Source organism: Zosterops lateralis (assembly GCF_965231275.1).
Source record: "Zosterops lateralis genome assembly, chromosome: 6".
NCBI lineage: Eukaryota > Metazoa > Chordata > Aves > Passeriformes > Zosteropidae > Zosterops > Zosterops lateralis.
The window spans coordinates 34,011,550-34,033,402 of NC_139761.1; the positions used below are offsets into that span (position 1 = coordinate 34,011,550).

General features: G+C 43.8%; 1 protein-coding gene across 10 annotated transcripts; it reads left to right on the forward strand.

Moving 5' to 3' along the window:
- The first annotated feature begins 23 nt into the window (after positions 1 to 23).
- Positions 24 to 21,645, forward strand: EXD2 (exonuclease 3'-5' domain containing 2). Of its 10 annotated transcripts, none has more exons than XM_083863916.1 (13): positions 24 to 366; positions 979 to 1,129; positions 1,662 to 1,770; positions 2,778 to 3,726; positions 4,078 to 4,135; positions 9,731 to 10,136; positions 11,068 to 11,324; positions 12,342 to 12,468; positions 13,218 to 13,543; positions 15,821 to 15,927; positions 16,342 to 16,477; positions 17,188 to 17,544; positions 18,291 to 21,645. In XM_083863916.1, exons 6-13 carry the CDS (start codon positions 9,798 to 9,800, stop codon positions 18,505 to 18,507), a joined length of 1,866 nt encoding a protein of 621 aa, XP_083720042.1. In that variant the 5' UTR covers positions 24 to 366; positions 979 to 1,129; positions 1,662 to 1,770; positions 2,778 to 3,726; positions 4,078 to 4,135; positions 9,731 to 9,797; the 3' UTR covers positions 18,508 to 21,645. The 10 variants fall into 10 exon arrangements, with proteins under 10 accessions (XP_083720042.1, XP_083720040.1, XP_083720041.1 ...); XM_083863914.1 differs by having other exon boundaries at positions 2,778 to 2,914; XM_083863915.1 differs by having other exon boundaries at positions 2,778 to 2,914; positions 17,188 to 17,394.
- The last annotated feature ends 208 nt before the right edge of the window (positions 21,646 to 21,853 follow it).

Consider the following 21,853-nt stretch of genomic DNA (forward strand, 5'->3'; position numbering starts at 1 on the left):
CCTCCCCTCCCCCGCTTCCCCCCTTGTTATGGTTATGATGATTTTTCTTTAGCCAGCCATGGCAGAGAGGTGTTAGACACTCCGCCGCTTCCTGATCCCGCTGGCTCCTCCCCGCTTCCCTCAGCAGCTGATCCTCAGCTGCAGCCCGGCCCGGCTCTGGCCTGGCGCCGCCGCCGGTTCACTCGCTGCTGGGGCGGCGGGGGACACACACACACATTCGCCTCAGCCGGGGGACGGTAACGTCCGCTGCTACAAGGACACGTTCGCCGCGGCGGGGATTTGCAGGGGTGCCGGACACACTCGCCGCTCCGGGGAGCTTTTAGGGGAAGGACGCGTTGGGCACTCGGAGGAGCTGCCGGGGAACGGGTCAGTCGGAGGAGCGGCGGCAGGACGGGTCCCGCTCGGCCGAGTGAGCCGTGCCTGGTGGCGGCGGCGGGCGGGCGGGCGGGCAGGTGCTCCCGCGGGGCGGTGAAGGGGAAGGGAGCGCTCCCGAGCCCCGGCCCGCCCGCCTGCCTTGAGGCGACGCACCGGAGGGAGGATGAGGGGAAAAATAGCGCAAGTGCGGGGGTGGTTTGCAGTGAGGTTTGTTCTCTGCAAATGCTGAGAGATTTCTGCGGGAATTCAAAGCGTTACGGGTCTAGAATTTAGTTTGGGGTTTTGTTGTTGTTGTGGTTGTTTTCTCTGTGATAGTTGTTATGGGGCTGTCCGAGGTTTCGTAGCGTGTTCTCTCCTGCTCCTTCCCGAGCAACGCTGAAAACAGGAGGGTTGTCCCATCACAAATGAGCCAGCAGACCCTTCTGCAGCCCTTGGAAGACTGCTGCAAGTACAGATGAATTTTCTTCTCTTACCCTGCACTGTCAACTAAACCCCAAAACGCAGCTGGCTAACCAGGTGGAAGAGATCTGTCTTGTCCTTCACTATTTAACAATACCCTAACCTTTACCTTACTGGAATAAGAATATCTTTTCTCTTTCACAGGACCCTGTAGCTCTCAGATAACATCTGATGGCATGTCAGGCAACAGGAGTGTCATTCAAAGAGTGATGGCTGTGCACAGACCCCCAGTCCCACCTTGCAGCATCTCACTGCAGGCTGCCTGTGCACAAAGTGAGCAGCTTGAAACTTTCAGGTGTGTATTTTTTGTCATGGCACCAGTACCTAGGGAAGATACAGTTTTCAAAAGTTAAGAGGAATTAGCCTGACCATCCTGGCCATCTTTGTGTAGCATTGCATCTGTTGGGAATTAGGAGTCTTCAGACTTTAAAACAGGCAGAGTGAAAAACCCTCCCTGACATAAACTGTGATGTGGCAAGGTGACTGAGTACCGTTAGACTGCTGCCATATTCCGGTGACAGCTTTTCCATAGAAATAGAAATTATTTCATCATAGAAAGTCAGTTGAGTGCTTTGAGTTTCTTCTTGGTTAAGATTATAGAAAGAGCATCAAATCCTGCATAAACCAAACTTTATATTTGATGACACTATAGCCTTAATTTTAACATATAAAAAAGTAAATAAAAAAACTTTCTCTTTTAATTCAGAATAAAAAAAAATGTACGAAGTTACATTAACAGTGTTAACAATGCTTCACAACTGAAGTGAAAACAGAGCAGTTAATCTCTTCTGATCTGAACTGTACATAAGGGTCTTTTCTAATTACAGTTGTTGATGGCCAACTATTGCAGTGTAACATGTCTAGCCACCCTCAATATAGAGAGGCAAAGACACTGTCCATCATGATTTGTGTTTATTACCTTAGCTTCAGACACAGGTAAGCTTCAGACATTGCTATAAAATCGTATTTTATAGCTCTGTTGCTTGCATGCCATGACATTCTGCACAATTAAAATTATATCAGAAACTGTTGCTCACTTCTAAATTCCCAGCATGTCGTTCATTTTTTCCCATTTTCTAAAGTATTGTTCAGGTTTAATATCTTCAAGTACCTTTGGTTTCCATACTGAAATAAATATGCAATATAATAAAATCTCCAGTGCTTTTTCTCCATGTTCTGGATCCAGTCTCTAGGAAAGCTGTGTACTTATATGGTTTTGCATAGAAATAAAATTATTTGCTAAGCCCCCAGTTCCAGGATTTTTAAGAAAGATTTAACAGAATTTGGTTTTGTTTTGTTGGGTTGGGGGATTTTTTTGTTTGTTTGGGTTTGTTGTGGTTTTTTTCTTGTTTCTTTGTGTGGGGGTTTTAAAATCACATTTCTAAGCAGTCAGAATTTAAAAGAAAAATTTTAGCAGGCTGCCAATGTTCTGCTCAATGACATGACCATATAGGTTAAAAAAAACTGTACTGGTAAGCATTCTTTTCACTCTGATTTCTTTCTTTGGATTAATTTTTAGTATAACACCTAAGGAGGTTATCATAGCCTATACAGGTAATATCTTCCTTGGAAAATAATGGGTTGCTGTGTTAATAAAGCCAGAGTGCTGTTACCTCTCAAGGCACATACACTGTTGTCCTGAGTCATACTGAAGTAGCATCAGTGAAGCATCTTTATCTACTTTAACAGGAACATTCTGCAGCTTGCAATGGAATTGATGTACTGACACTGTGTTGGTCACACAGATGAACTTCATCAAGTTGCTGTTCTGGGGGACATGTTAGCATGGGGGGTGCTATACTGAGACTGGTTGTCACAGTCCAAATTGGATTGAGCCTGGTCAGACTCAAAGGGCACAGGAAGCCCTGAAGAGTCTGTCTGTACACATTGCTTGAGCTGCTTAATTCTGTAGGATATTTACAGTCTCCTCCATGTACCAAAAGCAGCATGAAATCAAGCACAACAAATGTCTTGACTGGAATTTCAACAAGTAGGCAACAGAGTGGAGGAGTCAACTGGAAAGGAAATGGGAGATAATGAAAAGGGTGGTGACTTGCTGTAGATGCCCTTGGAAATAAAGGTAAGTAAATAATGTTTGATGCAATACAGAAGAGAGAACTAGGAGAATCCTTCAGAGAAGTGATATGGTTAGAGTAATGATATATGTAAACAATCTTGGGTTGCAGTTTCAGAGTTACTTATTCCAAGGCTGTGCAGAGCCCGGTCTCTCAGCAGTACTAAGTTGATCTGGATGAGGTATGGACATGGTGTGACATTGCTCTCATATTAGCTTCTGTCCATGCTGCAGAATTTTTGTTCTGCCTCTGGAAGGACTGGCAATAACTGATCAGTTGTCAGGCTGTGGCATTTCCAGCGGTCAGTGGCTGTTGTGTTAGGAGCTGTGTTGGTTAATGCTGGATGGAGAGGTATTAGGGCAGTCTTTGCATATCAGCAAGAGAACAAGGGTCTTAGCTGCAAGGATGGATCAAAGGGCTGTTTTGCAACTGCCACATGGAAGTCTATACCCTAGGTGCTAGGATCTACAACAACATTTCAGTCAGACCTGAGAGTTGACAAACAAGCTCGAATGGCAGGTAAACTGGTGATGCTATCCACAGATACTCACAAAGAAGATAGTAAGAGGGCTTTCAGGGAAGAGTTCTAGCTCTGCTGAGCTCTAATTTCTTGCTAGTCATTCACAGAAGAGAGGACTATGTTTTGAGTTTGGATAGAGGAGGTATCTCATCTGAAATAAATTAATATCTCTCTGCAGCTGATTTAATGGATCTGCTCCTTTCCCCAGAGCTAACTCAGAGATAATGTAGGAGGGTAACAGAAGACCAAGGATACAGCTCTCTGAGAGTCTCTCAAACACTAGGAAGTCTTAAATAGGTAAAAAGTATATACATGAAGCATGGTTGATTGTGTCAGGCAAGAAAGGATGAGATTTAAATACTCTTTTTGGGCTTCTGTTGAACCTTTGATTTGCTTTGGTTAATCCAGAATGGAAACTGAGAAGTTTGGACACTGATAGTTGGATGTCTATGGAGTGAGTCAGAGAGAGTGAATGTGTAATTAGGAAAGTGGAGCTGAGTCAAAGGCTTTTATTTATTTGTTGATTTATACCAATATTTTTTATTTTTTGAGGTAAAATAGAAAGACTAAACCAAGAAGACAACATAATATTTTAACCATATATATTTTTTAAAAAATAATTTTGCTTGTGTAATTTATTCCTTCTAGTGAAAATTTGGTGGCTTCTGAGCTTTTCTCCTTTTGCTTACTTTCATGGACCAGAAAGGTAGGAAAAACAAGGATTGTTTTCTCAAATTTCTTCTCTTCCTTTGGGGCTTGCTGTTCTGCTATGTAGGTTTAACATGCAGCTAAGCTAATCTAATGATTTGTGACCACTGAAAGGTGGCTTTATTTTTTTTGTGTCTCTGTGTTCTGTCCCTTTCTTTGTCCTGATGCTGCTACTTATTGGACCTGCTTGTCTGCCATGTGTTTATTTGGCTCATGGAAGTGTCCCGATGAGTGCCAAAATCAGCACAAGCTAGTCTGCAGTGCCCAGCTGGGAGATGAGTTTTGGAGATGGGGGATGTCATATTCTTAGCAGCCATAAATTGTGAGGCTGACTCAGAGTGCCTTCTGGACTGAACTACTGGGATAAGTTAAGCAGCTCTTCAAGAAATGGAATTGTGAAATTCATCTCTGTTTCTATATAAGCAATGAAAAGAGTTGGCAATTAAGGAAGAAATACATTGATGATGATTGATGTTAATACAACTCATCCTCATGGGATTATCTAGCATTTTACAAATCTGAGTTTTTTTCAAATTCTTTGCAAAACCTGCAAACTCTGTCAGTGAGCTACCTTCAGTGAGCTACCACTGACTCATCTTTTGGCTTAGGATGTAGTTTCACTGAGATCTGGCTATATGATGAGTTAGTACAAGGAGTTAAACCAGAAAAAAAACCCCAGTTTTCTGCTGTGCTAGCTTTCTGCTCACTTAATTCCTTGAATCAAGCAGACACCAGTATTTGCAGAATTGAGGCTGGAGAAGAATGCTGACAGGTGGAAGGGAGAAGCAGAATTGCCTTTTCAACAGAAGCTAAACCTTCTATCACATTCTTGCAGTGTGAGGCTCCACCTTTAGGATGTGGCTTCACAGTTGATTGAAACTGATCTCATTCTGACTTCTTGAGGAAAGAAACCCTACTGCCTTCCTGGTATCAACCCTGTTTAAACAAACCCTGTTCAAAACAGCTTGTTTGCATACATAGTCATGGGGTTACTAGCATCGACAGAAGGAAGATAAATCACATTAGGACTTAAAATGTGAATTTGGCTTTTTCTGTAGCTTGGAATGGGGCCCCAAAGAGAGTGTTATTAATGAGCTAGTGGGGACTGCATGCAGTTCTCTGCTCATTGTCTGCTACCAGCAATTTAAGTCTTCACTGGAGCCTTTTTCCTTTGATATTCCACGATCATTGATTTTCCTTTGAACACTGACTCATTTGCCCCAGTCTTCTCCCTCCTAAAGGATGAGCTAATGTCATTTATTTTTTTTTTCTATGATCAGCAGAACAAGTGAAGCCTGGTATCCTATGGATTTGTCCTGATGTGGTACCACTGTGTGGATTTTCATATGTATATTAAGTAGTGTCTGCACATGCTTACCATTTTATCAGCTTTATTAGGACATGTTTCATCTATTTGGCTTTGCATTTCACTGAAGTTACCTTTGTACAAATTTAGATGGAATTTAGCAATGGTTTAAACATGCTTTTTTTGGCAAGGAAAGTGGAGGAAGTAATGGGACCCAGAGGCAGAAACACTAACATAGAGCAATTTCATAAGCCTTCCTTCCTTAGGAAATCAGGCTAAAAATTAGTCTTTTGACAGAGACCTCAGGTCAAGCTACAGACAGAGAAAAGTAAATGTTGCTGTTTATCATGTAAAGGCTTCCAGTTACCTGCTGTAACAGATTTCTTCTAAGTAAGGCTAAGCCAGCAGTTGGTATTTGCTCACTTGGTTATCTTCTCATCTTCAGCAATGTCCCTATCAGGGGAACTTGGTCTTTGTTTAGGGGCAGGGGGTTGTTTGGGGCTTTTTGTTTTGCTTTAGGGTGGTTTTCTTTTTTGTTTTGTTTTGGTTTGGTTTGGTTTTTTGCCAGAGTGCACTCATGCATCAGTTGCTTTCGTTTATTTTTAATTTAATCTTTAGACATGAATCAATGGCTATATAGATATAAGACAAGCTGTTAAAGAGACTCCTGGCTTACAGGACTCTATAATATCAGTGATGCCATGAAAAATAAAGGCTTTAAATGCAACCAGGGATAGCATCCTCTTACTTGGAGAAAAGCTAGCATCTTCTCTATGAGATTTTCAGTGTGTAATAAATATTGGGGTATTATATTGCATTTTTCTCTATTGTAATTTTACACTTCTATTACTTGAGAAACTAAAATAAACAATTTGTAAGAGGAAAACATGCTATTTCAGATTTCCAAGTGGATGCCAGTTTATTATGAAGGGCCTACCTGCAAACAACCTTTGCAGACTTGTTCAATATTCTGTGCTTGAGCTCTGACAGAGCTGTCTTAAGGATGCCTTGCCTACCCCACAGTAGGAGCAACTGGATCCTGGAGCCTGCATTATCTTCTTGGTTCTCTTTCCAGGCACTTGGGCCTTGAAATGTCTGTTATGTCCCCAGGTGTTACCTTTTTTTCTTTGGACTATTTTACAGATGGATCAGTTCCATGATTTTCTGACCCTGTCGTTACAGAAACGTGGGTGCCGGAGCAAGGGAGCAGGGAGTGAGCAGTCACAGTACAATAGGAAATGTGGGACTATCCATCCAAGTAGCAATCCAGGTTTATGCTAGATTCCAACAACCATACAAAACAAAGCACTGTATTTTGAGGAATATGTATGAAGGGAAGACAGAGGGAGAGAAACAGGCAGAACATGTCCATCTGACTGTGGGAACTCAGGTACTGCCAGACCCCTCCAGCTTTCTCTCCTGACTGTGCACATGATGCACTTTTCCTCTGAGCACAAGTCATGTGAGAAACTTCAGAGAGTGATGTCTCCTGCTTGGTGACCTGCAATTCAGCTGGTCAGTTGTGTCTGGTGCATCACAGCATAGGGGAGGGAGGGATGGATGGATGGATGGATGGATGGATGGATGGATGGATGGATGGATGGATGGATGGATGGAGAAGCTGGGGCCAGGCTGTGACTGAAAGGGAGATGCAGACCTTCCCTCTAGAGGAGACTGAACCACAGACAAGATGCGAGTTACTGCAGTGAGATTGCAATGCTTTGTAACTCAGTGAATTAATATAAAAATGGATAAAAATCTCTTCACTGTAGAGCAAGACTGAGAGGCTTTGCAGAAACACTTATGATACAGAAGCTGTAAGTCTAAGGTATAAAGCATTTGTACATTCAAAATACAGATGCAAGGCAATGGAAAACAAAACTCTGATTCTACCCCAACACCAGTGAAACCCGATATGGCTACACCATGCTGGTCATTAGAACAAGTAGCTGCTTAACCTTTAATAGTCTAGTCATCTTATTTCTGATAAGGAGAGGGCCTTACTTGCTCAGAAAAGTGTTCTGGAAAACACCTGTGTCCCTTGTGAGCAATCAAGATGTCTGTACCTCATTCCTGTGTTAAGAAAAAAAGAGGGGGGAAAATAAAGATGAGTTATAGACTGAAAAAAATACTGCTTCTGTAGGAGATTTTTGCCAATGCCAGCAATTAGCTGCTTTGTTGCACTCTTTGGACAATGTGTCTGCTAAATACCAAGTCTCTGCTTGGGAGATCTTCCTGCCCTGATGACTACAAGTGGAAAAGTTAAAACAAAATTTGATGCTGCTATATTGATTTAACACAGCATTTTCTGGGGCTTCAGTCTCTATTTCAAATAGATGCAGCTAGGTGGAATTCTAACAGCACAAAATCTGTGACATACTGGGAATTGCAAAGGAATTTGAAGAAACCGCGTGCTCAGATCCACTCATTTGTAATGAAGTTTGGGCTAGAAACTTGTTTGCTTCTTAATAGTAATGACCTCAAGCCTTGATGATCGTAACCTTGAATGCAGCAGTTGCCTGTACACTCCCTGTCCAGGCTTTGTGGTGTCACACTTCTAACATTCCTATTTCTCCCCACGCACAGGGGAAACAATCACTTGTCATGATTATTCCTCTGTTAATTTCTTAATTCTCTCAATTTGCTTTGTTCCCTCTTTGTTTTCCTCCAGTTTGGCACTTTGGAGGCGGCTGCGATTTGCTGTTTATTTTCCTGACTGCCTTTGTTCATTCTACCTGGTCCCTCCTGCGCCAGGGGCTCCCCGGCGCTTTGCGTGTGGGTGACTTCACGCCCGCTGCGCCTCGCTCCTCCAGCCCTCCCTAGTCGCAGACAACAAACCGCACTTTTCACTCCAAAAATCTCCTTTAAAAAGAGCTGGCTTTTCAGTATTCTGGCCAGTATTTAGCCCCGGCTGAAGGCGCGTTGGCGCCTGCCCCGCCACACAGACGCCCCGCCACTAGCTGCCGTACAACATGGCGGCGCCCACCGCCCACTTGCACAGAGGAAGCGTCCGCCACTCTAAGGCTCCCGGCGTGTGTGGCGACTGCCCCGCGGGGCGTTCCTGCAGCCGGACGCGGCCGTTCCGCGGGACGCAGGCAGCGAGCGGATCGGTGGGCGCCCGGCGGGGCCGCGGGAGGGCGGGCGGGCGGCGGGGCCGGGCGCGGGGGAGAGGCCGCTGCGCGCATCCCGGAGAGGCGGCGGCTGCCGGTGCGCGGAGCGGTGCGCCCGCGGCCTCCCGCATGCTCGCTCCCGGCGTCCGGGCCTCTTCCCGGGGTAGATAGCCGCGTCCGAGCCTAAAGCGGGCAGCGCGTTCCCCCTCGGTGCCGCGGGGAGCCGTGGACGCCCCCGCCCGGCCCCATCCCGCCGGGGCTGGCAGCGGCGCGCAGGAGCGCTCGGCTGGCGTCCCGCGGCCGGGCCTTGGCGCGGCACCGCCGCCGGGGCTCAGCGGGGTCGGGGTGTCTCGTCAGGGCTTCTCCTGCGGCGGGGGATCCGCACCGGGAGCACAGGCAGCCCCGGGTCCCGGAGGGGTCGGGGCTGTTGCACCGAGGGAGAGGCCGGCGCTCAGTTTACGAGGGGCACTGAAGGACCTGTTGGTTAAGGGGCGCTCAGGCAGGGCCCGGGCCGTGCTCGGGGCGGCTCTGCAGGGCTGGAGTGGCATCGATTCCCCAACTTGTGCTTGTGGGGAAGAGAGCGCAAGGACGGCCCTTCAGAAACAACCTGGTGGGTTGGGGAGGTAGGGATGGAGGAGCAGGATTGAGTTCAGTTTATTGAAGAGGTACTAAGCTTTTATACGATACGGAGACAGCTGTGTTACAAATTAGATGATGATGCTTTAGGGCTTTTCAATGCCTGAAGAGCCATTTGACCCTAGTACGGATGTGAATGTAATGGACAAATGCCTGTTATTTACTAATGCGTGAATGGACGTGCTTATTCTGCAGCAATTTCATTTTGGCCTTGTTTAGCTAGATCTAGTTACCAACTGAACTAAAAGATGCTGATAATAACCGTGTCTAGTTTATTTTTGGAATAGCAGTTTGTGGAAGCACCGAGTTCAATTTAATGGATTCCCTTTAAAGTTTTTAGCGGTGTGATCAACAGCAGCATTCAGTCTTCTCTTCCTGCCCAATCCATCACTGCACCAGTCTGTCCCCAGGCCCCCGGTCTATCAAAGTGGGACCCAGACCTTTTTTCTGTAAAGATCACAAGTTGTGGTTAGAACCTTTAATATCTCTAAACACATTTCAATAAGTTGCCTTTAATTTCTTCTCTTACTTTTCTCTGCAGGCCATGATGAAATCCCACAACGCCATTTTGAGAGGGTGAGGTGAAAGGGGAGAAAGGGCAATAAAAAATGGCCAAGCAAACAGCCGTGACGATTACTTTGGCGACCCTACTGGGTGTTGCACTGGGGGGCCTGGTTTTGTGGAAAGCGACCCAGCGTCGGAAAGGAAAAACACGCTGTAGTAGTCAGCAAGAGGAAGCAGCAGTAAAGTCAGGAGATGAGAAAGTCATTAAAGCAGAGGATAAGAAGGTGGTTTCCTTCTTCAAATCTCCCACCTTTTTGTGGATGGAGAGGACCCTTTGTGCAGACATAGTGATAGTTTCAGAGCAGGAGGAGTGGGATCATGTTGAACCACTGCTGCAGAAGGAGCTGGAGGAGTGGCCGGTTCTTGGAATTGATTGTGAGTGGGTGAGTGATCAAGAAGCGCCTCTCCTTCTTTTAGAGTGCAAATTTTATGGGGAAATCATTGAAGGTGGAGCATTTCCTTTGCTTAAACAGATACTACAGGGCTGACTACTGAAACTTCGATCGTCTGTCCTGATGGCAGTGAAGTAGCTGCTAATTTTGATTCTTCTTACGTTTGAACATGCTAAGTTTTTAACTCCCCAGGTGTATTTGTTTACTGAGTTCCTGTGATAAATCGACTTTACTAAATACTGTTACTAAATACAGTAACAGTTGTATCGCTAAATAGAGCACAATGTGTTTTGCGTAATATCTCTTTAAAGGTGATTTACTAGAAGTAACTTGGGCTTACACTATTTTAAATCCAGCTACATATTTAAGAAACAGTCCTAAGAATGTTAAATCCAAAAAGGAGGGTAATGCTGATATGTAAATAAAACTCACTGGGACAACCATAAAACAAAGTCCCTCTTCTGCTTGTACATTTGCGTGTGTGATAGCTCAAACAGGCTTAAAGTAATTTATAAAGCTTGGCTTTGCCATTGCTTTGACTGGAAATTTATTCACCCCACAGTCATTAGTGTAAGACACAGCTAAACAATATATTTGCCATAAACATTTATATAGTGGGTGGCTTTGTGCTGATGTTTATGATTTCTTCCATCAGCTCAGCTATGAAGGGGAAGGGTGAAAGGGGGAAGGATTCTCTTGTGGGAATGTGGCAAGAAATAGCTTGGGGACAGTAATACTGTGAAAAAGTAGTACCTTTTCACTGCACATAACTTGCAGTGAATTTTTAGAGACGTGTAACAATGCTTGACCATGTAAAGTGATAAGTATTTCCTGCTTTCAGTGGCCTTTTTTGCAATTTGCTTCAGCTCCAGTATCACTAATAACACGGTAACCTGGACTCTTATTTTTTACTTCATTACAGATATCTGTGGAGGGAAAAGCAAATCCTGTATCCCTGTTACAGATGGCTTCTTCCAGTGGCCTCTGCATTCTTGTTCGGTTGCCCAGGCTTGTTGCCAGTGGCCAGACTCTTCCAAAGACCTTGTTGGACATCATGGCAGATAGTGCTGTGTTGAAAGTTGGGGTAGGATGCTGGGAAGATGCTTGCAAATTGCTTCACGATTATGGTCTTACAGTCAAAGGGAGCATGGATCTCCGGTATTTAGCCATGAGACAGCGGTAAGTGCCTGAAGATGGAGGTAGGTCGGTGTGAGTGAGTTGGTGATTTGCATAAGCTGAATGATATCAGGCTGGTATGTCTGGAATTCTTAGGGTGGCTTTAGAGAATGGACATTGATAGCTGCAGCCCAAGAACAGTCACGCTTCTGTTCTGTGGTTTTAATGGAAATGAAATCTTGATGAGGATTTCATTTGCTAATTGTGTCCATTAGTCTTCTCTCGTGGACTGATACCTTTGTGGACCTCTCTGTGTCAGGCTTCAGCTTTTAGGAAGTCCAGGCACAATGATGTAATGCAGTGAGAGTGAACAACACTCTGTCAGCAGATGTTTGAATACACTGCCTAGAAGTGTGAATTAAATGTGCCCAGGGCACCTAAGTGGAACTGCTGAATTTCAAGATTTCTTGAAAAATTACTAAATAAACCAGTTCCAACTTTGTCTTTTAATAACCGTTCTTCTACGGAAAGGTTATACTTATGATGTCATTTTCTTATCTTTCACTCTTCCTAAAACAAGATGTTTTACTTACAAATATTTTTCATGCACAGTTATATGTGTGCCTGGGTGTGGTGTTAGTGATCTGGGTCGTGGATTTGCTGACCTGTTGGTGCCTTTTTAGCATTGGGCATGGACTTCTGCTCTTTAGTGGCCAGGATTCTTCTGAGTCATTCCTGATTCTTGGGCTTCTCATGAATCCCTTGGACAACTGGTCCGTCACTGTATGATGGACCTCTTTAGTTCAGAGGCAAATATTTCAGCCTTAAACGTTAATAACTCCCAGCCTTGCCTGCTTGGCATATTGCAAACACGATATAATTACTAAATCTAGAAAAGACATTTTAGTAGAGGGAAGGGAGAGGGCCTGTAAAGCTGACAGGCAGCTGTGTGTTGTTTAAGTTGTACATCATAATGTGCAGTGCGTTCTGGAAGGTTCAGGCTGTATGAGGCCATCTGAATTTGCATGAGTATAGTTTCATTTTTAATATGTTTGTTTCACTTTCTTTGTTGAACTGAAGGAAGGATCTATTACACAACTGCCTTAGCCTTAAGTCTTTAGCTGAAAAAGTCCTGAATTTCCCGCTTGACAAATCTCCTCATGTGCGCTGCAGCAACTGGGAAGCAGAAGAGCTGACACAAGACCAGGTGTGTTCTCCATTTCAACTTACTGTCTTGGGAGGAAAAGTAACCTTCTTAGTTGAAAAAGAGGCTTAACAACAGGGAGATCTGAGCCTATTCAGATTATACCTCAAAACGTTATGTGTGACAGGGCTTAAAGTTAATTTCAGACTCACTGCCTGCATTTCCCTCCTTTTCCACAAAGATAATTTTCTGCTGTTCTCCTTGGATTCTTTACCCTTATTTTCCTTTAGTCCTGAAAGATCTGTGACGCAAGATCCTTTGAAGAAGTGTTTCCAAAACCTCACCTTGTTATTATTTTCTTCAGTCTGTAGCAGTCAGTGCATATTAGAGAGACACTGGAAACCTTGTTCACATTCTTCAGAGCGCTGTTTTCCCCGACTGCCCAGTTTCTTTAGTCAAGCTGCACATGCCTGCAGAAGCAATGACCAGCAGAGGGAGTGACAGGACAAAAAAACATGCTCGATACTCCTAGCCGTTGTACCAAAAGGGAGCATTTTATGAGGGAGGGATTGGTGAGGTTGAAGGATGTCTGACCTAAATGTATTTTCAGCCCCTTGCAGTTCCTGGGGGCATTACCCCAGGGTAGTGAGATGTGGTGATGTTATGAAGTGCCACTCAACTGGCAAAACTTCATGTGAACTTGTAAAGGATATGAATCCAGCTTTTGGTTTTACTATACCTTGTGCTAAAGACCAATAAAGTTGGGAATATTTGCTGTTTGTCAGTATCTTAATTTCTGTGCTTTTCTGCAGGTTCTCTATGCTGCTAGGGATGCCCAGGTCTCAGTGGCTCTGTTCTTCCATTTACTGGGATTTACCAGCCTCCCTGCTACATCTGAAGGTGAAAACTCTGTTGCTGCTTGGGAGAAAGCACGGGCTAAATGCCAGGGCTTGGTGGATATCCCATTCAGAGGAAGGAAGAGTGGCAGCACAGGGGAGGAGAAGAGTGGAGAGGGACGTTCCCCTCAGAAAACAAAGAACCGGAAATCCTGGATGAATGGCCAGCCCTCTGGCAATCAGCAGATGAGAGATCCACGGAGGCAGAAGCGAAAGCCTCTGGGTGTGGGATATTCTGCACGGTGAGTGTATGAGCACATCTTACCCTGTGCATTGCATACGGAAAACCCTGGAAAAAGCAGGGGCAGCACTTAGGTCTCTACTTAGATTGTGAGCAAGCTGAAGTGTTGTCTTTAAGTTTTGCCCTTCTTTCCTTCCCCTGTGGAAGCATTAGCCAGAGAGCAGAGTCTTAGCAGGAGGCAGTTGGCTTTCCAGGTGTTATTCTTGGGTGTCCAAGGTGTCCTGAGCAGAGCCAGGAGTTGGACTCAATGATCCTGGTGGGTCCTTTCCAACTCAGCATATTCTATGATTCTGTGATTCTGCTGCCCAAGCAGCTGTGCCCTGTCTTCTCCAAGGAAAAGGTGGCAACTGCACAGAGCTTGTCCTTTCATCAGGATCTGCCTCGTGGACTGCTGTTTGTCCTTTGCTGTCCCCAGTTGCCATGACCACAGAGATGGCAGGGCTGAAAGCTGAGGTTAGCAGGGGTAAGACATGTTACGTGAGGTGCCAGAGGGCACAGGAAGGAACAGCCTGTGCTAGCAGCAAAGCAGTGCCCTTCTGTGTTGGCTGGGGACTAGAGAAGAGAATAGTGCTGCCTTGGCCTTGCAGAGGCAGCTGTTGCTGGATTCAGGATTACCATCCTTGCAGGCGATTTTTTGGAGTGAATCCTAAGTTCTTATGGGCTTTTGCTAACAAGGGTTCAGTTGTTTTTAAATTAAAAACAAGTTGGAAAAGCTGCTTTAAGCTCAGTGCAGTGGAAGATGTGGGATATTTGTATGTTTGGTTTTCTTAGGGTATAATCTAATAAAATTTATCATGGGACATAACTAAAATTATATGTAATTATCATTGGGAAAGAAATGCATATCTCTATTTGTTTTCTTCTTTTTAAGTTTATTGGATTTCCAGTGGAGAAATTTTAGTGTAGTCAATAGTATTGATTTCATTAGCAGTGATTAACAGTACTGTGTTTTACAGACCAAGTCCCTGTTGTTGTTGGGGTTTTTTAAGTTTTTATTTGGAGGCTGTGTAATACAAAATGGGAGGACTGCATCTCATCAGAGAATTAAGAGGTTTTAAAAATTACATTCCAAGATAAATTAAGATCTCCCCATATATGTTTATTTTTTTGTTTTGTTTTGTTTTTAACTGTGCTTGAGAGATCTGTAGACTCACTGCTTTTTACAGTATTTACAGCAATGTGGCTCTGGTCTGTAGTAACACTGGATGTGGTTTCGAAAGTCCTTTTTCACTCTTCCTTTCTGTTTAAGTCTGTTTAGTTTTAATGTTTATTCATTTAGAGTTGGGAAGCACTGAAATTGTCATGTAGACTGAGTTAAACTGTTGATGTTCAGTGGAAGGAAACCTCCTGTATCTTTTGTTGGGTTTTTTCCTCTCACAGACCTCAGAAGAAATAATTTTGTCAGACTACATAGCCTGTGAATCAACCTTTTTAGCTGGTAGAGCTCTGCTGAGTACTAATTTGTACAATCTCACTGTAGAGAGGAAAGGGAGCTTTTCTGCAGTGTATTGTGACATGTCTGGCCAGTTCCTCCCAGGTCCTCTCAGAGCCCAGCCTGCTCCACGCTTCAATTTTGTTTGAAGGAGGTTGTCAGAGTAAAGAAATGTTTTCTGCAAAACAGAGCCCTTCTACACACTGCCAGAAACCACCAGAGACTGCTTAAGCAGGACTTCTTGTCACTTGTCACTTGGGGCCTGTGTTTGAGGGCATCACCTCAGCTTTGTTGTTCTCCTGAACTTGTGTTCAAGTTCCCAGTGCTGCAAGAATGTTTTTGCACCATTTTTCTTGGGTGAATAGAGTAATTGCTGTTGACACTAAATTTTAGAAAAGTTTTCATAATAAAGCATTAAAATCCAGGCTTAGGCAGCCAGTCCTTGAAACTGCCTTGCCTCTAAGTTGATGCTCTCTTTGAGCTTACTATTAGCTCATCATCCTTTGTGACTTCAATTCCCTTCTGTTTTCTAATTCAACATCTTTTTAATGCTGTCTTCATTGATGGTATCTCTTGGAAATTTGGATTCAAAAGTTAAAATTCTGTTGGCAGCAGGAGAGCAAAGATACCTTAGAGTCAGTTGATGAACCCTGGATGAATTTTCAGATGTTCTGCTTCCCTGAGCAGCAGCCTGTGGAGTCTCAGCAGCCTCAAGTTTATGTTTAGGGCTACTTCTGTGATTAGCAGGAAGCTTCCTGAACTGCAGTGTGGTACACAGGGCTATAGAAAGCACTGGGGGGTTTTGCATTCTATTATAGCTGCTGCAATACTGCCCTTGTTTCATAGAAAATCTCCACTGTATGACAACTGCTTCCTGCATGCACCAGATGGACAGCCCCTGTGCACTTGTGATCGCAAGAAGGCTCAGTGGTATTTGGACAAGGGGATTGGAGGTAGGTATATCAGTTGCCTGCTGGTATTTGAAATGCAGCTCCCTCCCTCTCCCTCCCTCTCCCTCCCTCTCTCTCCCTCTCTCTCCCTCTCTCTCCCTCTCTCTCCCTCTCTCTCCCTCTCTCTCCCTCTCTTCTCCTCTCTTCTCCTCTCTTCTCCTCTCTTCTCCTCTCTTCTCCTCTCTTCTCCTCTCTTCTCCTCTCTTCTCCTCTCTTCTCCTCTCTTCTCCTCTCTTCTCCTCTCTTCTCCTCCTCTCCTTCCTCTTCTTCATAATGGAACATGAATTTTTTTGTATCCTTTCTTACTGGAAGTACTGCTGGGGATTCACTAGCATGACTCTTATGTTGTAGCATCATTATTTTAGCTTTCCAATACAATTTGTCTTGAATATTTTCTCATTGCCTTTATCCTTTTAGAGCTGGTTAGCACAGACCCTTTTGTTGTGAAGCTGCGGTTTGAGCCTTCAGGACGTCCCGAGTCTCAAGTTGATTATTATCTGACAGTCAAAGAAAACCTCTGTGTTGTATGTGGCAAGCGAGAATCCTATATCCGGTGAGTTGTTTAGTGGGTAGGAGAAAAATGCATCTTCTGAAACACAACTGAGGTCTGCATCAAGTTTGGCATCCAGAAGCTTGGTTAGTGGCCTGAAACACTGTGCTTGCTCATGTCCTGGATGGGACACTGAGTGCTCTGCAGTTGTTCAGCTGTGTGAGACACTGAAGAAACCAGCCTTTCCTCTTAAGAGAGGCAGGAGATACTGATCCTAGGAGAGATCAAAGCACGTGGAACATGTATGTGCTGCAGTTTGAGCTGACACACTGAGTGGGTAGTATCCCCTTCCGAAAAGAGCTGTACTATTCCTTCCACTACTTAATCCTTTATTTTTGAAGGGTTTGGGTAAGCTTAAAGCTCACGAGGTCAAAAAGAATAAGATTTTTCTCTTTGTATTTTTGTTTGCTACTGGTTAGTTGAGAATTACACTTCTCATAGTGTATTACTTGATTTTTTTTCTTTTACAGTATGAATCTTTAATTGAAAGTGATGAATTTTTGGAAAGGAAAAAAGAGAAATGCAGAAAATCTGGAGAGAGAAACTACAAATGAAAAGAATAAAAATAATCACTTTCTGTACTACATGTCCTGGTAATATTTGCTTACCTGGACTTCTAGTTTTAGTTGACCCTCTCTGGGGCAGGAAGAGGAGAAACTGGGGAGCAGCAGCTCCAGACAAATGCAATGAGCTGTCTGTTTTGTCTTCTCTAGGAAAAATGTTGTTCCTCACGAGTACCGAAGACACTTCCCCATCCAGATGAAGGACCACAACTCGCATGACGTGCTCCTGCTCTGCACGTCCTGCCATGCCATCTCCAATTACTATGACAACCACCTCAAGCAGCAGCTGGCCCAGGAGTTTGGGGCTCCAATCGGCTCCGAGGAAGGCGTGCGTCTCCTGGAGGACCCTCTGCGCAGGCAAGTGCGCTCAGGGGCGCGAGCCCTGCTGAATGCAGACAGCCTGCCTGACCCCCGAAGGGCAGAGCTGCTGCAGAGCATCAAGGACTTCTATAACACAGACACAGTCACTCCAGAGATGCTCCAGGCAGCAGCTGGTCTGGAAACCAGGTATAGCAAGCCCATGTAGGCTGGGTGTAAGGTTTTAGTAGTTTATATTGTATTTCTTACTGGTTTTGTTTTTGTTTATACCCATCTCCCCTCAACCCACCACTGGTTTCTGAACCGTAGCTCTTGTTTCCTTCCCTCTTTCCCTTCCTCCTCACCAGTCTTCTGTTCTTGCTCTCCATCTTGCCCTCCAACATTTTATACTTCTTCTGAAGGACAGATCAGGAAAAGAGTCTGAAGGAGAGTCATATTGGAAGTCTTCTCTTCTTCACTTTCTCAAAGCCTCCCCAAATATCTTTTCTTAACAAGTGTCTAGTCTCTGCATGAAATGGGTATTTTCTCCTTGTTATGCTTGCTTTTGTTTGTAAAGTGCAGATGTTGTAACTCAGAACCCATCCAGGCAGGGAATTCACTGACAGGCTCAGCACTCTGAAGGTTCATATAATTCTTGCCTTGAGAAATTTGCAGTCTCCTGAGGAGCTTGTAATGGACCTTAATGCTTTGCTTAGTGTTGCCATAAAGAAGAACACTTTCAGTTCAGAGAAACCAGCTTTACAGTGTAACTGTGTTCCAGAAAACAGTCTGGCATTGAAGCAAAGCTTAAAACTCTCCCTCTTGGTTAGCTTACCCTTTGTCTGTAATTAAACTCTGCAGCTGAAAGTATCTTCAGTGTCTTGCTGTTCATTGGAGACAGATCTGGAGTTAACAGCAGGCCTGTGTGAAAATAAATTGTGCTTGTGTCCTGGCAGGATCTGCAATGAGAGCTACGTGCCACATGGACTGAAGGTTGTGCAGTGTTGTGCTAAAGGAGGCCTGCGCTCTCTTATGCAGCTGGAAAGACGCTGGCGGCAGCATTTCTTGGACAGCATGAAGCCCAAACATCTCCCAGAGCAATGGTCAGTGGACCATAACCATGTGAAGTTGATCCAAAAGTATGGAGAGGATCTTCAGATCAAGCTGTCATGAAACTAACTTCCTGGACTCTGCATAGTGTCTGATGGACACATGTAACTGAAGATGGAAAGACTGTTTTGTTTTCTATGTCTCCAGTAACACCTGGGGCCTGGGTTTGCAAAAAGGCAGCAGTAGATCTGCCAGATTTGCCAGTTAGAGTTAAATTTGACATTTTATAGAGTTAAATCCATTGACTTGAACTTTCAGGTGGTTTGGAAGTTTAATCGTAGTCTGTCACTTACTAGTTCAGTGCAAGAGTGATAAGGGAACTTGTTTTCTCAAAGTGACTATGAAGAATCATTTTCTACTCCCCAGGATGTCTGATGCCTCCAGACTGTATCTCATAGTAGAGTAAGTCCAAAGAAAGGCAACAAAAGCACAAGATGAATCTTTGAGATTTTCTGACATACATTTGTGCCCTTGGCTTTACCTTGAAAGTCTTTACCTTGAGGGTCTTCTTGATAAAAATCTTTCTTTGTTTTCAGTGCAGTTGTACTCATAAGAGTTCTTCCTAGAGAAGACCCTCTGCCAGAGACAGATTCCCTGTTTCAAAGAAGCAGAGAAACCTTATTTTTTTGCAGATTCTGAGCTTTCCCAGCAATGCACATAGGCTTCAGCAAGTTTCCTGGCGGCAGGTGCCTGATGAGAAGTGACACTCTGGAAATACGGAAATACCCATGTCAAGTCTTTTGGTTAAACAGCTTCCAGTAACATAGAGTTTATAAAAAAATGTTTTTCATAATTTTGCTTGTTTGTCATGAGTATTGTGCTCACATGTGCAGGGCTCTTACAGAGGTGGGGTGGCATAACTCCTATGACTGGAGTGTTGGAATGGAAGGATCTTTAGGAAGGCTCTTTAGGAAGAACAGGCACTGGAGGCAAGGAGGAGGTGTCACCTTCTATGTCAGTGATTGGTTGGAGTGCACGAGGCTCCATCTGGAGTGCATGGAGCTCAGCCTAGGGATGGATGAGGAGTCCATCAAGAATTTATGGGTCAGGATTAAAGGGAGGGCAGGGACAGATGACAGAGGGGATCTGCTACAGGTCTTCGAAGCAGAAAGACTGAGTGGATGAAGCTCTGTATAGATAAGAGCAATCTCATGTTCACAAGGCCTAGTCTTCATGGAGGTCTTTAGCCACCCCATATTTGTTCAAGAGGCAACACAGCAGGGCATAAGCAATTCAGGTGGTTCCTGGAATGCATTGAAACCTTTTCCAGAAAGCCAACTGCATCATGGGCTGCATCAAAAGAGGCATGACCAGCAAGTCAAGGGAGGTGATTCTCCCCTTCTAGTCTGCTTTTGTGAGACCACCTGGAGTACTGTGTCCAGCTTTGTGGCCCCCAGCATAATAGAGCAAGTCCAGAGCAGGGCTACAAAGATTGTCAGGAGGCTGGAGCACCTCTCCTATGACTTCTTACAAGAGTGTGTAGAACAAAGGTTAGTGGATTTAAACTGAAAGAGGCTTGTTTTAGATCAGGTATTGGGAAGAAATTCTTTACTGTGAGGGTGTGAGGCACTGGAACAGCTTGCCAGAGAAGCTGTGGATGCCTCGTCCCTGGAAGTGTTCAAAGCCATGTTGGATGGAGCTATGAGCAACCTGGTATAGTGGAAGGTGTCCCAGTCCATGGCAGGGATGTTGGAATGGGATATTCTTTAGAGTCCCTTCCAACCCAAACCATTCAGTAATTCTTTGAATAGCACTTGGTGAGTACTTTTTCATATCAGACTGAAATAAAGACAGGTGTCTTAAAAGGGATGAGAGGAAACAATTTAAATTAAAGACCAGAAGCTTTTAAGAGATCTGACCACACGTGGCAAAAAATCTGATGTTCTGTACCTGGATTTGACATGTGTGGTGGTGAACAGGTTATACTCTCTTCATGCCTGTTTCTCTGTCTCTAAAATGGGACTAATAATACTTAACTATCTCACAAAGGTGTTGTGAGTCTTAAGGAATTAATGTTTTTGTAAAATGCTTTGAAAATATATGTTAGTGTGTACTAATTATTATTGTTGTTTTTTAAGATGTGCTGCTGTTTAACTTCCTTAAATATTCATGGGTTTTGTCTGGTGCTAGACCTTAGTTAAAGATAACCTTTTAAAAATACACACTCCTTTCTGTAAAATCCCTTTTGATGATTTTGATTGCATGAGATGAGTGTGCTTCTACTGAATGATGAAGCTATGCTCAACTTCTCTACACCTCTGTAAAGAAGTTTCAGTAAAACCTTATCTTCATGCTGCTGTGTATAGCGCAGTTGACCCACAATAATTTATAACATTTGGGCAGCATCCTGGACCTGCTGTGATTGTGCCTGAAACTGTCCCTTATCAGATAATTCAAGAAATTTCAGAGGCCAGGGGTAAAAACACTGTAGCAGAGACTGTTTGAGATAAGTAGGAGCCATGGAGAGAAATGCTACATTAATGCCATCCCAGAGGAGCTGCAATAGCAGCATAAGAAATCAAAGATTCATGATAAATACTACTTTTCACAGAGCTGCAAACGAGATAATTTTCATTATAAGGGCATTTTTTTTCCTGTACCACTGGCAAGTCTTAACAAAAAATCACCTAGCCAAATGTGCTATGTCTCTGTGCTCACTCACACAGCTGATTATAATCCCAGCGAGACCTTCCTGCCTACAGCAGCAGTTTGGATATAACTATTTCTCTCCAAAGCATTTTGAGCATGTGTTCAGATAGTGCTATATCCTGTCTCCATCTGATCAGGGTGTTGAGATCTCTCTGCATGACTCAGAAACTCCTTTTCTGTCATCAGGAGTGCAACGTGTCCATTTCACCTCTTTGTTCTACTTAGTTTTCCTCCTTTTGTTCTGATACAGGAACTCCTGATCAAACTCTTTAATGGAACCGATTGGCTGACCACAGGGTCAAGTCTTTTCTGTTTGTGAGACAAAATAGTAATGTGGAGACAAGAACTGGACTGCAGGACCTCTATTTTTAAGGAGCCAGTGGTATCATTGAAGAGGGTTTTTTTCCAAATCACTTATTCAAAAATAGAAACTAGCAAGGAGAACTTTCTTCACAAATACTTTCTAAACTAAGATTCTTTGTTGTTTGTAAGATATCCTTAATTTGCGTAATTTTAATAAAATCTGAAAGAAGAGGGGAAGCAATATATTTATTACACAGAAATAGATTGGCTTTATTTTATTATGATTTTAAATTTTCTACCAGTCTATAGATAAAATTTCCTTGTATGTCTCCATTGCTAACTGTTACATTCTATAAAAATGTACTCTTTTACCAGACTTACCACTTCTGAAGTTCTTTTGTTCCTTTCTTGCATGCTTGCTTTTTCTCTTCTTTCCTTTTGTCTTACCCAGTCCTTA